The 17,862-nt window shown below is 29.8% G+C and overlaps 1 protein-coding gene across 2 annotated transcripts in view; it reads right to left on the bottom strand.

The window, feature by feature from the left end:
- The window catches only part of LOC107443764 (poly [ADP-ribose] polymerase 2), a 46,232-nt gene extending 28,637 nt beyond the window's left edge, over positions 1-17,595 (bottom strand). The window contains exons 1-4 of one of the 2 annotated variants that reach the window (XM_016057730.3): positions 17,363-17,595; positions 14,732-15,236; positions 4,207-4,647; positions 818-914 (exon numbers count right to left, since the gene is read on the bottom strand). In XM_016057730.3, the coding sequence (XP_015913216.2) occupies positions 818-914; positions 4,207-4,647; positions 14,732-15,236; positions 17,363-17,381 (1,062 nt within the window). In that variant the 5' untranslated portion in view covers positions 17,382-17,595. The remainder of the gene's footprint in view (positions 1-817; positions 915-4,206; positions 4,648-14,731; positions 15,237-17,362) is intronic. The other variant, XM_071187960.1, reaches the window with a different exon arrangement.
- Between the last annotated feature and the right edge of the window lie 267 nt (positions 17,596-17,862).

Below are 17,862 nucleotides of genomic sequence, written 5' to 3'. Positions count from 1 at the left end.
ATAAACGTCAGCTTTGATTGCCATGTTTTTTTTCTAATTTTTTAATAAGTTTTCTTCAATGTCTCATTCTTAAACTACAACTGTTATAATTTCTAAACAAAAAGTTATATTGTTTAAATAACGACATTTAGAAAAACTGAAGATAAATATTTTTTTACTCTTACCTGTAATGTTAACACCTCTAAAAATACAGTACAGAACCCGTTATCCAGAAATCAGAAAACCGGAAAACCAAAAAACCGGAAGGAAATTCAATACATTTTCCCGCCATTTTTTTTAAAAAATGTTTTTTTTCCTCATAAGATTTTAGAATTTTTCTTTCTTTTTTGAAAGATGTTTACCTTACCATCATTTTGGAAATAATCATTAGTGTATTACTTCATCGTTTTTTCTTCTTTTTAAGATTATTTCCAAATATTTTTTTTTTTTTTTAGTTGGGTTTAACAATAAAAAAAAGGCTTTTTGTAGCGATTCAGAAAACCGGAAAAATCAGTTATCCGGAATAGCGATGGTCCCGATCGTTCCGGATAATTGGTTCCCTACTGTATTGTATTTTATAATTATTAATGAATCAAAACATAATTTTTAAAATTTTTAAAAGCAATTTTTAAATAAAACTTTTAACAAAAAAATTAATCATTTTAAGATAAATAAAATGCATTTGGCATTGTTGACACATAATGTGACAAAACGCTTTTTAAAACATAATTCTTAAAAACATAATTTAAAGTTTTTATATTTTCATTTACACAAACTAACAAGGAAAAGCAAAGAAAACAATATTTAAATAGAAAAGAAATCATTATGACTATCTTACTTGTGGAGCTAAATTGATTTGAAGCAAATCATATTTTCCTTTAACATGAATGAAACTATCAGCTTCACTCCAATTATTTCTAGTTTTATCATAAAATCTGAAATAAATTAAACAATTTAGAAGTTAACTCCACGAGTAATAATCTTACTATAATTTTTATCAATATATAATCTTAGTTCAAAGAAAAATTAAATAAGTAAAAGAACTAATTAAACTTCAGACAAATGAACAAACTAAGAATAAATACAAAACACAGAATTCAGTTCATTTTTAATATTTCATGCATATTATAAAATTTCAAAAACTATAAAAATATTTGTATTAACTCTTTTTTTTTTAAATTAACTGTTTTTGTATATTTGTGAAAAACTTTATCAAAAACGAATTAACTGAAGTAATACTAGACAAATTTTAACCATAAACATTTGCAATTACTATTAGAATTGACTTTTAAAAATTTAAACATGAGATTAATAAAATTTAGAACACACATCTTTCATCTAACATTTCTATTATATATCATGATTAGAATACCAAAATTAAATCAAATATGTCTGGTAATTTATATAGATATAGTGTGATTCGGTGGAGAGGGATTTTCTTGCAATTAATGAAAAGAATTGGAGATCAAAGATAAATCGGAAGTTGTTACGGAGGAAAGCATTGGTCCACATTGGGCTGTCTGGCCAACTATGATGATGATGACACTTACTAGCTTATTTGTTGCAAAAATAACCCCTTATTGTTGTTCAATGTCTGTTACAATTAATTTACAGCAGCAAATATTTTTCAATACAAACAGAGACCCATTACCTTTTCAGAAATATCAGATTGTTTATCAAACACATAATATATTAAATTTTGCGCACAGTTTAATGCTTCTGAAAAAGTTAGAGTTTTCTCAATGTTATTAGTAATAACTTTCTCTTCACTCTTGTCCATTATTTCATGCTTCTGGAGGTTGTTTTAATCAATTAATTTCCATAGTAAAAATGTATCATAATCAGTCTTTAAAACATTCCCAGTTCAATCTCAATATAAGAATAACTTGCTAAGAAAAGATAAGTCATTTTGACATACTTCACAAATTTTTTTACTGAAATGCCAGATTTAGTTCAACAAATATTTTAAGGGCAATAATCTATTAAAATATTAGCTATTACAACTAGAAGAAATGCGTCCCTTTTCAATGATGATTGAAAGGGTATTCAAAAAGTTGCCTCAAAACATCAGAAGCAAAAAAAACTAATATTGTTTGAAGAATAGAAAAGCCCTTTAGTTTCTCCGGGTGACCAACACCACTAAAGATTAAGGTTAGCTTCTGATACATTTTTTCCCCCAATTCGGTGAAATTCAAAAAGGCACAGAAAATTGGAAAGAAAAAAATTCTTTTCGTAAGCTTTCAATGTGGTCTGGTTACAAATGTTTTGCCCCTTTATGATGGTAAATTTCATTCTTATTAATTTAGGTCAAAAAGCAGGTGGTTCCAGGTGTCACTGTATTACAATCTAAGAAACACAAATGAAGAATCAAATATGAACTTTAACATTTAAACAAGTTTATTGTTTTCTGAATATAGGAGTTAAAGTTAACTTAAAAATATGAGCCTAATGATGATGAATAAATATGAGCCATAATTTAATGACTACTTACAGACTACACACTTTATAGTTTTCAAACTAAATTATTGTTAAGGTTAATTATTAGTTTTGTACTCAAAAATAGATTCTGTGCATTTGATTTTTTAAGTTGAATGGCTTATTTACTCCTAAAACTAATTCTCAAACTTCCTTTCAAAAAAGAAAAAGAGTACATGAAAAAGTAAAATAAGATCCTTTAAAATTATAATAACAATTTTAAGATCAGCGTAGACAATTAAAATATGATGTCCACACTCCATACAGCAATTCTTTCTGTCCAAGCAAAAACAGATGATGCTCCTATATTGTGAGTAGATGAAAATGTGAATATTTATAACTAATAAATGCTAAATTTTGGCTTATACTTAATTTAGAAACAAAATAAATGATAATAAGGGCACATGCTAAACGCAAACATGTTGCAAGCAACCATTTTAATTAAATAACATAAGTCTAGCAAACTGTCTAATCAAAATAAAATCTAAACAAAATCTATCAGATATGAATACCACATGTTTTAACTCAAAAATAAACTACTCAAGATAATCACATCAAAAATATAAAGAAAAACATATAAAGAAAAATATAAAGAAAAAAAAAGAGGTTCCTAAATTTATTATACTCCTCAGAAAGCAATTTAAAAAGATAAAGAATACACTAATGGATGTATACCAGAAATTTTAATTTTCAAATGAAGGTATAGTTTGTCTAAGCTAAGAACTCCTCCCGCCACAAAATCTCAGGCTGTCCGGTTCTATGGAAACAAGAATGTCACATTTTATGGAGAGTAGTTTCACTCTAGGAATTAACACAATAGACCGAATAAAGAAATTCCTACGACCCGAGCCATAACCACTCTAAAACAGTGACCCCGCACCTCTACATGAAATAGTCGTACCTCGTTACCATAGTCACCGCCACAGGTTCAGACGATTGTCTGGAGGAGTCCTTATTTAAGACAAACTATATAACATTTTGTTTTGATAGTCAATAATGTTAAGCAATCTATTATTTCACCAACTTTCGGACTTTAATGATCGCCTGGAATAAAAATACAAGGTTGTTCCTTTATTCAAAATGTTACTATGTAGTCACTATGTAGTAGTGTATTACTGTGTAGTAACAGGAAAAAAAAAAAAAAAAAAAAAAAAAAAAAAAAAAACAGTGGTTTAAATAATTCTTTTTAAACTGTTGCTATCAAAAGACTTGCTTTTAATGGAAACATTTTTTTAGAAAGCCCAAAAATGTTTAAGGCTTGTTTAAGTGATTTTTTGGAAAAGAAAAAAATTTAAACTAAATTTTGGTGGCTACATTGGTTGAACCACTTAGTTCAGAAATTCTAAAGGACTTTAAAATAATGTATCCACAGAATAAATTACTGGGCTTTGTGTATCTGTTGTTACAATCAAAGACTGCTCGCTATAATATAAGGGCCATACTAAAGACTGTTTCACATATTAACAGGATGAAAGACATTTAATATATGAGAAAACATATTTCTTTTTTAGACTTTCCATAAAATTTGTAAAAAAGAGTAAAAAATTTATCTTTTAACACATGCAGAAATTTTTAAAAAAATGTTGGCAGTAAAATCTTATCTCAGAAAAAATAGAACTTACAAACTTAGTTTACATAAAAGAAAAATTCCTTTCACGACGTGTCAAAACAGATGATTTTTAAAATAAGCAAAGAAGAAACTTATCTTATGATTATAAAAAAGTCATTTGTGAGCTTCAAATATAAACTTACTTTCCTTCAAATTCAATTTTTGCTTCAGAAAGACTTGTACCATATTTATTCAAGCTTGTTTGTCCACGTTGTCCAACACGACCCCATCTACGCCAAACATAATATTGCTCCTTGTCATTATGTTTCAATAGTTGAATAAAATAAAATTTATTATTATTATTCTGCAAGTTAGTTTGATTTAGAGTGGCAGAAAAAGCAGTATTTTCCGAATAAACATGGAAATCAGCTCTAATAGGACATTCAGCATCAACTGGAACATCACTGAAAGTACTTTCCTTTCCATTAAGGGAACCAAGATTATCTTTGATTTTTGAAATTCCAGGCACAGGAAGAATAACATCTTCATTTTCATCATTCGCTTTAGTTCCTTTTCGCCTTTTTTTATTTGGTAAGCTAGTAACATCTGGTATAGGAGACATATTATCAAATAACCTTTTAAGACTGAAAAAAAAAAACATTTAAAAACATTTTAAATATTTGAAGTAAATATAGAAAAAATAATGACAGAGAATATACTGGACAGATAGACAAATATTATAAGTTACAATAATGTCTTATGTCAAAAATGCTCATTTTAATCACAGATTTTATAACGCTCAGGAATTCATTTTAGTATGTATTTTTTTTATTGCTAGCATACCAGAAATGTGGCACTGATGTTTGATGATGTTTTATTTTGACTTACATTATAGAATCTCTGTTTATTGTGATTTATTGCAGATTATTTTGCGTACATATTTGTTTCACAATAGCTATCAAAACAAAGATGGCAAATAACGAAAAGTGATACTACTACTTCTTAGCATCTTTATGGACATGAAAATGAACAATTTGTAAACGAAATGCGTAAACAATTAATTTCTTTTAGCTTTATCACATACTAGATGCAGACTTAGATTAAATTAAAAACTTTCTGCAAATAGAAAATCTCAATTAAAAAGCTTCCTACAACCAATTATAATTAACTCTTAAATATCACGACATTAATCAACTCTTAAAACTAGTTTAAACACCTTGATCGTCACCTATTTAGGCAAAATTTGTTTGAAAAATCACTGATTCTTTTAAGAAATGTCTTAATACTTATAAAACAAATTTTATATTAAATATTATAAATACCAGCATGTCAGAAAGTTAAATGCAATGATTTAATCACGAGTTAAGTGCTGCTCTGCAAATTTCAAATATGAATAATCACTTTATTACCCACTAAATCCACAATGGTATTGACATTTCCCCAATCCTTTCCTCAGTAATTATTATAATTAATTATATTTTTTTTCGTAGTATCGAAAATCTTGAAACACAGTTGAACTCAGATTTACAGTCATTCATAAATAACAACTTCCTGTTATTAATGTCTTTTCAGTTTTGTCCCCTGTCATATAATATATCAATAAAATAAAAATCCTGGTACTTAAAGCAACTTCTAATACTATTTGCCTGAAATACCAATGTTCTGAGTTAATTTTCAACCAACTGTTAATGGTTACATTTTCACGTAATGTCAAGCAGCCACAGAAGCAAATGAGACCAGAAAAAAAATTTGCATGTTGGTGGCTCAGCTACTATAAGAATGTAATGTCAAGCAGCCACAGAAGCAAATGAAACCAGACAACAAGTTTGCATGTCGGTGGTTCAGCTACTATAAGAAATAATAACCCCGACTTTAAAATTGGATAAAATCCTTCTAAGTCCCCAATTTGAATAGGAATATGGGAATATATTTATTTCAGTTTTTTTTGAAGGTCAGGGAAGAGAAGAAGAAAGGCATGTAATGTGACTTGTGAATCAAAGGCAATCTCAATAGCTGAAATTAAGGAGTGTAGTAGTGATGAAGATTGAATCTTCATATCCACCACCATCATTCAATATAACAGCAGTTATGCTGCAGGGACTGAAATTTTTCTTCCTAAGACACGAAGAGCAAAAGAAAGAAATGGATACTTCAGAATTGTAGGAAAATTCATGTACTTTAAGACAACAAAAAAAAGGGTAAATAAACAAAAATGTCAGGTTTTTCTTTTTAATAAAATAAATGAATAAATTCTAAGTTTCAGATAGTACTTAGGTGTTTAACAAACTATAATTAAATTTGTACACACTTAAATTTTAGTTTTGAAGGGAATTATCATGTTCCTTTTATTTACGACATTCTTGTCCAGTTTGATGAGCATCTTTAAATAAAAGGTCTTTTATATTTTAAATATAATATAATTAATCAGAACTGTGGAGTCAGAATCAGAATCAAGCAGATTTTTTAGTAAAAGGAGTCATCATAGAGTTGCTTAAAACATGTAGATTCAAACTTCTTTTTTGGGGCAGTTAAAATTTGAAAAAAAAAATTAAAACAAAGTGAGTTATTTTTGTTTATGAATTATAAACATTAATAAATATTTGGTTATTCTTTATTTTATTGACATATAATAATTTAATGAAGAAAAAACAAGCTAGTTTGCTAGACAATGAGATCTTACAACGTTCAATATATGTATATCCAAAACACTGAATTTTGTTGGATGACAGACAAATTAAAAAGGCAAAGAAAGCCATTTATGAACTTTCACTAAGAATGAAATTATTCTCAGAAGAATTGGAGAATTCAAATCAGGACAGTCAGACTGCAGACAATGCAACTAAGTTTCTATCATTGCATCCTCATCCAATAAGGAATTAAGATTTTATGAAATAATTAAATAACATTAGAAAAGCTAAGGCAAAAGTGGATGTAAAGAAAAGCCTTTAGATATAAAAATGAAAAAATACATACAAAATTTCTACACAACCCTTGAAGAAATATAAAAGATTGCTTTTGCAAGACATCTCTCTTAGAACCTAAACAAATATATGCTGAAAAGTTAAAATAAGTAGCCCTAACAATAATGGTTCTTCCTCGTACTAAAGTTTGTGAGAAAAGGCTATTCTCACCCCTGAAGTTTATCAAATCAGATCAATGGTCCTCAATTTAAAAGAATCTTGCTGAAGCTATACTGATTCTTAGAAATAACTAAACCAGTTTTTCAATTTCGTAATTAACGCTAATTAATATAATATTCAGCTATGTCACCAACTTTTTTGTAACATCTATTACTTCTTTTGCATATAAAAAAATAAACTGTAACATGCCTATATGATAATATGAGGGAGTTGGAGTCTGTCCAAAATTCCGGGCGTCAGAGTAAGAATTGCTCATTTTCCCTACTGAGTCCACAGCCCTATAATTACTAACAAATTATATACTGCACACTTGAATAATTAATTTTTGATTAGCCCAATTTTGACTATTTCAATAAAATTCATGTTTTTGTAGATAGTATATTAAAGTATCAAGTACTTGATGATCATTGACATTAAATGATGATCTAGGCCTTCCTTAACTTTTCCCTATTCACAAACAATTTCAATTAAGATTCCTTTGCAACTCCCATTCCCCATAATATTTTTTAACCCTCAACCTAAGCAGGGCCACAACTAAGCATTCGCTATCTCGACAAATCGTAAATTTTTTCGAAAATAATTGAGTCTTGGCAAATTATTTTTTCAACTGAAAATAAAAATTTATATACCATTTGATCATGAAAAAAAGTCTAAGGGAATTTTTCAGAATGAATCCTGTATGTTTTTTATTTGATAGCAGTAATTTCCAGTTGATACATCTATAACCAATCAGAATTATATTAAGTCCAAAAAACACAAGCACTACGAGGGATTATTTAAGGACGAGACAAACTAAAAACAAAAATACAGATTGCCACCTTTGCTGGATCAAGAGTAGAATTTTATCCTATGGTTTATGTTAACAAAACAGATTAAGTGGTAGCAAGATGCATCCAACTAATTTTGCAGAAAATGTTTTATTGTAACAATAACAAAAGGTTTTTTGTGACAATAACGTACTGATAACATAATGTTGCTTCAGGTTTATCCTCATATTACAGCTGTTAAAAAAAAACTAATTGGAAAATGAAAGTATCAACTAACCGTTGAAACAGGTTTATACCAGATTCATAAAAAAATTGACAATCTGTACTTAAAGACAATAGAAAATTAGTAAGAAAAAGATTTTTTTACCTATGGTCTGCAAAATACTATCAATTTTAATTTACCATAATTTCTCATGAAGAAAAAAAAACTACTTTATTTCAGTATATTCAATCTCTACTACTCTAACTTAACCATCACGACTTTGTAATATCTTGTTCACAACAGCCATTGGCCATTCGAGTTGTTTTTGGTTCTCAAGATCCACAAAGACTGCATTTCTTACTTTCAGTGTTCCACTGACAGTGCTAGATCCTTGTACAAATTGACTGTGATGCCACAATTGGCATTACATATTTCCTAGCAATTAAAATATCTTTAGTTACTTAAACTTGCCTTTTTTTAATCATTCTTAATCGAATTATATTTAAATTAAATCTATTAGTTAATTTTTTAATTTGAAGCGAACATAGAATATTTTATTCTTTTCTTATCGATCAATGTAACAGCCAACTTCTTATTTCAATACTAATGCAGACTCATTAATTCACTGACGCGCCTAATCGAAAACAAAAATCGATTTATAAGTCTTCATTCATTAATTTCTTAATACAAATATGTTTGTTGCATGGTTATGCTAATTCTCACAGTCTTGTTGGCGATTCGCGATTGCCAAAGTATTTTCAAACTTCATATTTTTTTGGCTATGCTATTTTTCAATAAATCACCAACCATGGATCTCTTCTCATGATTCTAAATGTCTGTTGGGAGCAATGCAATTACTTTTTTAATTTGGCTTTTAAATAGGCAGGTCATGAGGGATTTGTCTCTCATGGCCTGCTCTTTTTAATATTATTATTCAAAATTTATTATTCAACTTAGAAAGTCTTATTATCGATATTAAATATATTTGTATCTCGAGCTCTACAAATACTACCAAATAAAAGTTTTATTAATTTATGATCCAGTTTTCATCTTCAGCTGTCATTTTCATTATCCTGTTTTCATCAACATCTTCAACGAATGGTAAATTCATAGAACTTCTTAAACTTATGGCAAAAACATCCAACCTCTTCAACTTCCAACCACACTTGATTTCGTCTTCACATTGACTCAAGTATTCTCGATGGAATCGACCCCTTAGCTCTTTCCAAAGCTTCTAGCAGTACTGGTTTCAGAGTTGCAACTTCTTGCTGTCAATCCCGCCAATATCAGGAACACAAAGATCTGGATCTTTTAACATAAGTTCTTTTCTGTGAAAAAGTTCAAAGTGTCAAAAGTTCTTTTCTGTGAAATTTGTACCACTGTCAGCATGCACAATTGAAGGAAGTCCCCTTCCAGCAAAATAAATCTTCTTAATGCTAGTATAAAGATCTTAGTGCTGAGGGAGGTAAATAGCTCTAAATGTATTGCATAACAAATCGCACAGGTAAATAGCACAATCCAGACTTTCTTTTTGGCTTTCAAAAACAAGGGACCGCAAAGAGTCATTACTGTGACTTCAAATACTGATGCATCTTGAACCCTATCTAAGGGTAGGTGAATGGGTTCGGATATAATTGGTTTATTTGTAAATCTTCACATACTGCACATTTCGTAATGATGTTCCTGATTGCACGTCTAGCTGAAATTATCTAATAATTCCTTCGCTAAACTTCGCTAACTAGTTGCTAAAACTTGACATTTGTTCAAATGAAATTCTGTTATAAGACAATTTACCAAATAATGTTTAGCAGAAAGTAGGATTGTGAAAGGGAAAGCAAATTCCTCATATTGCTGGATTATTTTAGTTTTTACACAGATTAAACCTTCTTCCTTCTTCGCAATCATCAGACCTTCTACAAAATATTTTCCTTCTGGAAAACATTCTTACTAAATCAATGGTCAAGGGGTATTTTCAGCATTCTAGTTGTCTGCCCACATTCAGTATATTTTTTGATATTCTCTTCTTTTGAGCATTTTTAGAAATCTCAGAGCCCATGCAAATACATGAATGATCCAGGAAATCCAGGAATACATGAATGATCCAGGATTTTAAATTCTTTCAAACCTCCATAGATTTACATCTTTAATAATAAGGCATTTGGTAACACCTTTTCTCTTTTCTGTATTTACAAATTCTTCACAATGTAGTGGTTCTGCACTACGACTGTAATTTGATGTTTTAAGCCATTCAGGGACCTCCCACTATCTGGTACTTATCAACTTTGTAGAACTGCAAAACCTCAGGATAGGCAGTCTGCTGGATTATGAGGCCCAAGAACATATAACCATTGCTTAGCATTGGAAATTTGACATCTCTCTTCAACTCTTATTTCCGACAAAAGTTTCCTGCTGATCATTGCATCTGATCCGTGTGAGAGCAGTCGAGGAATCACACCAGAAATACTTGGGCACATATAATAACTGTAAGGCTTTTGAAACATAGCTGCACAATCGAGCACTTAGGACACAAGCAAGGAGTTCTTATCTTGGTATGGTTAACCTTTTAACTCGTGCAAGATGTGATTTAGCAGCAATCAATTGTACATGAATCTTTTCTTCATCTTCATAATAAAGAAATATTGCACTAGCATATGCACATTGGCTTGCATCACAGCATATTTGAATAGACCAATATTCCTTGGAACCATACCATATTCTAACTAGGCACTTTTATAACAGAAAGTGGTTTAACTCTTTGAACTATAGAAGAAATTTATTTCAAATCTCCTCAGGAAGGGGTGTGTCCTATAGTGTCCTTACCATCCAAGCCTAAGTTGGCAAGATAACAGGATATATAAACTCAATGGTGTCAAATATACTCTGAGTAACTGATAGGATTTCTCACTTTGTGGGGTTATTTTTCATCAATTCAAAATTAGCACACATCATCAAACTGTTACTCCTCCTATCCCACTGAAGACCTAAGACAGAGACTAAAGAATCAAAATCCTTTGCAGAAAACAGTTCAGCAATCTGGGGTTCATTTATAGGTTGATTCACTAGTACCAATTCCCACATTCTTAAATCCATTTTTGCCACGGCGGCAAATGTATTTGATGATTAAACAATTTCTAGTTCTGCTATATTATTTACAGATGTTACACAATTATCTATGTAGATCTAATGTCAAAGAAGTTAATAATTTTTCTGCAGTGGATTGCATGACTTTGAAACAATTTTCCAGATGGCAATGTATTACTGTTCCAAGTAAAAACAGACTACTGGTCACCCACAATACTACTCTTTAATGTCTAAATAGTCTGATTTTATTAGAATTCTCCCACCATAAAAATGGCAAGTAGTTGTGATTCCTTTTCATCTCAATCTGAAGAAAAGCACATCTTAGCAACTAACGCCAAGACATTTTCTCTTAATCTCAAAAGAATATCTGCTCTATAAAGATGGGTTCTTTAACTTAACAGTCATTGCGAAAAGGGACTCCTCCGACCTTACATGACACATCGAAGACTGGTCTAACTTTTGTTGTTAGACAACCAGTCTTTATTACTGGATGGTGGGGAAGATAGTGACATTCTATATCTAATTTTTCATCTGGAACCCTCTCAATAACACCTTCCTGTTCACATTCAAGGCATACATTCTCCTAATCCGAATACTGATTAATTAATTTTAATCTTTTCGAGGTGCTAAGGAGTTTTTTTAGCTATGTTCCGATTTGAAGAAATTTATGGTTCATTAATCCAAGACAGAAAAACACAATAGCTATCTTGATTCTACTTAATTCTAGCACAAATCGCTCAAAGCAAAATTATCTTCTTTAGCTTTTAACATTCTTTCACTGGGTTTGCGTATACCTATTGTCTCTAACTTCCATAGTTCTGGCACATTCAGTTCATTTAAGCTAATTGTCCACAAACTACCCATCCTAATTTAGTCTAAATTGCAGTGAGAGCCTCTGTCAACTGTTCAACCTGGCCTGTTAAGAGTTTCCCATAAACATCACTTCCTATGAGCAATACTATTTTAGGACATCCGGTTCAGATATCAGAAAGCCAAATTTTAGATTTTTTAAGCACTTTCATCAAACAACTTTTAGGTAGCAGATATTTCTACAAATTATATCTTGATTTCAACAATTTACTTCCATAACAATCCTCGAACTACCCCTGGGTGCACTTAATTGAATCTTAAACTTTGCATGGGGTTTAACATCTAATTTTAAACTACCAAACAAAAAAGAGGCTAAATTTTCCGTAGAAAAAGCTTTTAGACCCAGCTCTTACGCAGCACTTTTCAAACTATGGCTTTTATGAGAACTACAATCTAAACCCATAGTTACAACCTCAAGAGTCATGAGCATTATTTCACCAGAACACTCTTGTTTTGCAATACTACTATGCGCCATATCAGTTCTTTTATCCTTATTTAAGGGAAACACGTGCATAATAATTTGGCAAGTGCTTTAAATCAAATATGACATTTAATAACTTTGGCTCTATGACCTTGTCTAAAAAATTTAAACAACAATAATTTTCTCTAACTTTGTTAGAACGTTCTTGTAAGTCTTGTTGTTCTAGTCCCTAGGCTGCAAAACAATCTTACTAGGGTGAGCTTTAACGCAAACAATGCATAAAAATTCTTTACTCGTTAAGAAACTAGCAGCTGTAGGCAATCTACTTTCTTTTTTCTTATCTTTATATTCACCTCAAAAGTGTTCATTTACTTTTAAAGCTTCAAAACCTGATCTCACAAAGCGTAATCCTTCTTCCATTTTCACTTCCTGTTTTAAAAACTTCATTAATCTTGATAAATTCAAACCGGAAATTTTGTTTTCAACAACATTTTTCTGAGAAAGCAAACTTCTTTGCTAAACTTTTAACACATTTTGAGGCAAACTAGAATCCACCATATGAAATAACCATGATGAATTTGTTTCGGAATCAAGGCCCATGGATTACAAGGATTTCAATAGGCTTCTACTTTCATGTAAAGGTCTGGTAATGGAAGTCACAGTTAGCTCGAGCATTAGCTATAATTAACTTAAGAAACTCCTGTACAAATACTTCAACTAACAGTTCTTTATTTCCGAAACATTCCTGAAATATCATCACCACTTTGACATAATTTTCGGAAGTCAAAGAATAACTCTCTAAAAGTTCTCTGGCACAAGGATCGGACTGCACTGACGGCAATAAATACTGAAACTTGTCACAATTTTCAAATTCACTATCCTCATGTATTTTCTTGAACTGTGACCAAAACAAAAGATAATTGACTGTCCATCAAATAGCTAAATATCGATCTCAGGTAGCTTGTACTGTTTCTTTTTCAGAACATATTTATTAATTTTGGATTCATTACTAGAAATATTCTCAATAACAGGTTTATTAATACCGTCATTTATTCTCCTCTTTATTGTAATAAATTCACCAGTATACTTTTCAGGGAATTGATCATTGTTATAAATATCTATTTCCTTAATATTAGTATCTATTAAAATATCAATCATATCATTTTCATATTGTTTTATATCTTTGGGCATACCCTCGAGCTTAACTAGCCCATCTTTAATTTTTCCTATATCAGTTTCAATAATTTCACCACTAACACCTTTATCTAAAATTTCTTTAATCTGATTTAATGTTTTCGTAAATGTCATTAGGCAAAATGCATGCTTTGCTTTTAATTTATTCATATTACAAGAAATTAAAACTAAAATAATTATAATATATCAGACTAGATTATCAGTAAAATCCTGTCTGGCTCGCCACTTGTTAAAATACGGCTAATTGAGGGTTTTTCACAGATTCAAACAAAATATTGAATCTGAACTTAAAGACAATAGAAAATTGGTAAGAAAGAGATTATTTTACCTGCAGTCTGGTGCAATCTGTAAAATGCCATCTATATTAATATACCACCATCATTTTTCATGAAAAAAAAAAACTTATTTCTGAAAAAAATCTAGTGCTGGAAAACTGTAACAATACGGATATATGAATTAAAATTCTCAACAAAAACACAATGTTTTTTTTAAGAAACAGAAGTGAAACTTATTCTCTTTGTTTCTCAATGGGGAGCTAGCTCCATTTGTTGACACACAAATAAAACAACAGCTCTAGTCTAAGAAGTTATCAAAAATTAATTCCAACCTCCTAATTTCTTATTTATTTGCTACATTAGGGTATATATATACATAGTTACACATAATGCCACATTTTGGGCCCCCTAATTTGCCTAAAATAATTGGTTATAGCATATTATGATTTTGTAATGATCTTGTTCTTATAGGTTTTATTTAAAAAAGCGGCTGATTTTATAATCTGCTGATCTAATTATTGGCAATCTTTGCAATGTCGCTGTTTTCTTTATAGAAGACCACACATTTTTGAATTACATTTTTTATAGTTAACTTTATGAAAAGTAATAATGATACTAGACCCTGGTAAAGTTGGGAAATTAGGCAACTAAATCTAAGGCAGAATATTATGGTAACCATTATTTAGGTTGCTTATAAAATATTGCATTAACAAAATTTCTTGAGTCAACATATAATAAAAATTAATAAAAAACTACAAATAGGATCAATTATACTTACCTTGAAAATTCAGCACAGCAAGCTTTAGCAAACTCTTCTTTACTTTTTTCAATAATATCTTCTATAGAAGTTGTTGAGATATCAATACTTTCTCTTTTAATAAGTTGAGAATCATTCGTATTACAACAAATCATTTCAAAATTTTCCAAGTCAAATTCATAATTAGAAAGAATTAGTTTCAATTCTTTTTTTTGATAAGCTACTTCTAACAAAAATGCTATTTGAGGAACAAAGCTGACCCAGTCACTTTTATCATTTCTCCATAGCCAAGCATATAAACCAGAATTAGTTATTAAACAACGAATCCTTTGTTCATAACGAGTAACATCATTAATTTGACACATCTTATTTAAATTCAGAGTAATCTTTTGTTTCTTTGTAGGAAGAGGAATTGAACATTCACCTTGTTTTACAGCTTCATTTAAAAGTTGCATATCATTAGTACTGAAAGAATGCCATTTTTTACGTTTTTCATACTGCCAAACAAAATCACACATTTCACTATCTATGAAAAATAAATAAAGAGTTAAAGCTAAAAATAAACTTAACATACAAAACTTTCACATTACCATGCACTTATATAAAAAGTGATAATATAAATAAATATTAGATAATAAGTTTATCTATTTGCATTCATCAGAATGTTTTCTTTATTAATTTTACAACTACAATGAATTGGAGGTTGCTTTGGCCATTCTCAGAAAAATGTTTGAGCAGAAAAAAAAAACAGTTTCGATAGGTCTTTAGAGCTTTGTTAAAAAAAAAAAATTTTAAAAAAAAATATGACTGTAATGCTAGTAAGATTCAGTCCCTTAATTTATGTTGTCCTCAATTAATACTAAAAAGAATTTGGTTTTGATGTTTCATTAATTTTGAATAATCTTTATTTGAATTCTATTTACATTGGGCATTATAAGGATGGAAAAATTAGTTAAAACAATATCAAGTTTCTAAATCTGAAAAAGAATATTAAAAACTACCTGTGCATCCCTCAAGTTATGTTCTGCTTATAAAATGTGTGAACAGGCTTGATATTCAAGACAGTTTTATTATTGGTTTTTGCAAATAAATTTGCATGCAATTTTATCATTAAAAAGATTCTTCTGTATTTTATGTATCTAAAAAGTTATGAACAATAAATTGATTTAAGGAAATTAATATCACAACATAGAAGAAGTTTAAGGGGTTACATGTTTTGAGTATTCTCTTCAGTTCTTTACGTCTTTAGATAAAATTAAACATATTTACAAATTGACTGATAAAAAGCACAAGTCATATTGTGAACCGAAAAACTTAACAATATGGAATATTAGAAGTAAAAATAAATTGGTAGTAACTGATAAGACTTATTATGAATTTTAAGTACAAACACCGCCTTTGCTTAACCTTACACAGTTTTCCAGTCATAAGTACATAAGTAGCATATGTATAGGAATATTGTTTTTTAAAAAAATTTCCAGTTTAAGAGACTTTTGTTTCTAGTAACTCTTGTTACCTTTCAAAGACAAATTTAATTAACCCTTTTAATCAAAAGGGTATAATTTCTTTTTTAACAACTTTATAATTTTAACTGATAAAAAGATACTTTCCAATACTATAAAAACATCTCTTTAATCTTATATCTCATTAACAAAACAAACAAGACTACTACATGAATTGGTATTTGATTTTAACATCAAAATCTATAAATGTTTGTTAACAAAGGTTTACAGTAAAAAACAATTACAGTAAAGCATAAATAATTCTAACATGTTTCTTTAGATGTTATACTAAAAAAACACCTGTAATAATTTTTTGTCTTATGATGAAAAAATTCATTCATTATGTTATACTAAGAAAAAATTTCCACGAGAACATTATATGTCACTAAGCTCACAAGAGGACAGGCCAGGAAATGCTTTTAAAAATTTAAATCACAATAATCTAAGAGAAAATTACCAAATCGGAAAAAACTTTGAAAAACCCTTAAGAAATGAATAAAAAAAAGATCGGAAGATCATCCATATTAGTGCCAAAAAATCCCCAAATATTTCATGAGATTCCAGCAATGGCACGTGATAACATTAAAAATAACAAGCATCCAGAAAGTGTCAAACTTGAAGAGTAACTCATAGCTAACCTCCAGGGCAAACCAACTTTTTTTTTCCTCTTTTTTAATTAAATAAAAACAATCCTTTGACATCTTGGGGATGAAAGATGGTCCAAAACAGGTCTTTAGGATGTTTAAAAGTTGATACAGTAGTGATGGAGTTCAACATTTGTTTAACAATACCGAAAAGACTTCTTGTGTTTATAGAAATGGGCTAAAGGTGAAATTCGTTCCAGAGTAACATAAAAACCAGTCTGGCCTTGACTACAGTTCATACTACCTCTTTAGACTAATAAATTGTTCACAAAATTGTCAAAATGGGGAAGAATAAACGCATATACGTGACGAATAGTCGTAGTTTGAATAGATGCATTCTTCATAGTATTTAGTACTTCTGCATGGAAAGTTAAGAATAATTTACTTAATGAGCAAAATTAAATGCACAAATTTTTACCTAGATAGTTAAAAAAAGGAAAGTTATCATTTTAGGAAAAATATCTACATTTATATAAACAAAGACAATACGTCATAAAAATACTTACATTTCGAAACTGAACTCATAATTCAAAACCCAAACCAGCAATATCTAAAGACAAAACAATATAACTTTTCAAAAATACAAAATTAGTGATACTGATTTATAGCAGGATTTTCTGCTTCATAGAAAATAATTAAGCAAATTAAAGTATCACAATTCCACTTTCGCGCTCTTGCACGAATACTTATTATTGATCGAAGAAATCACACTGGAGTGATCAGTAGTGACTTATTGTACAACTTATAGCTCGCCTATGCAAGTAGAAATAAGATCATAAGATCAAGGGCTTTTCTCACTGCATTCAATTCACGCATCCATAATCGCAATTAAGGGAGATTATAATTCGTTAAATAAATTCTTTGAGAGTCGGGTTAGACTGCCTGGTAAGGCATTGGGCCCTTGTCAGAGAAGTTGTGGGTTCGATCCCTGCCTGCTAAGGACTCCCAGTGTATAAAATGGTGACTGGTGCACCATTTTATACACTGGGATTTTATATCTGCCAAT

Source organism: Parasteatoda tepidariorum, chromosome X1 (assembly GCF_043381705.1).
Source record: "Parasteatoda tepidariorum isolate YZ-2023 chromosome X1, CAS_Ptep_4.0, whole genome shotgun sequence".
NCBI classification, from domain to species: Eukaryota; Metazoa; Arthropoda; class Arachnida; order Araneae; family Theridiidae; genus Parasteatoda; species Parasteatoda tepidariorum.
Note: the sequence above shows the minus strand (reverse complement) of the source record. Positions and strands in the feature narration are given on the sequence as shown.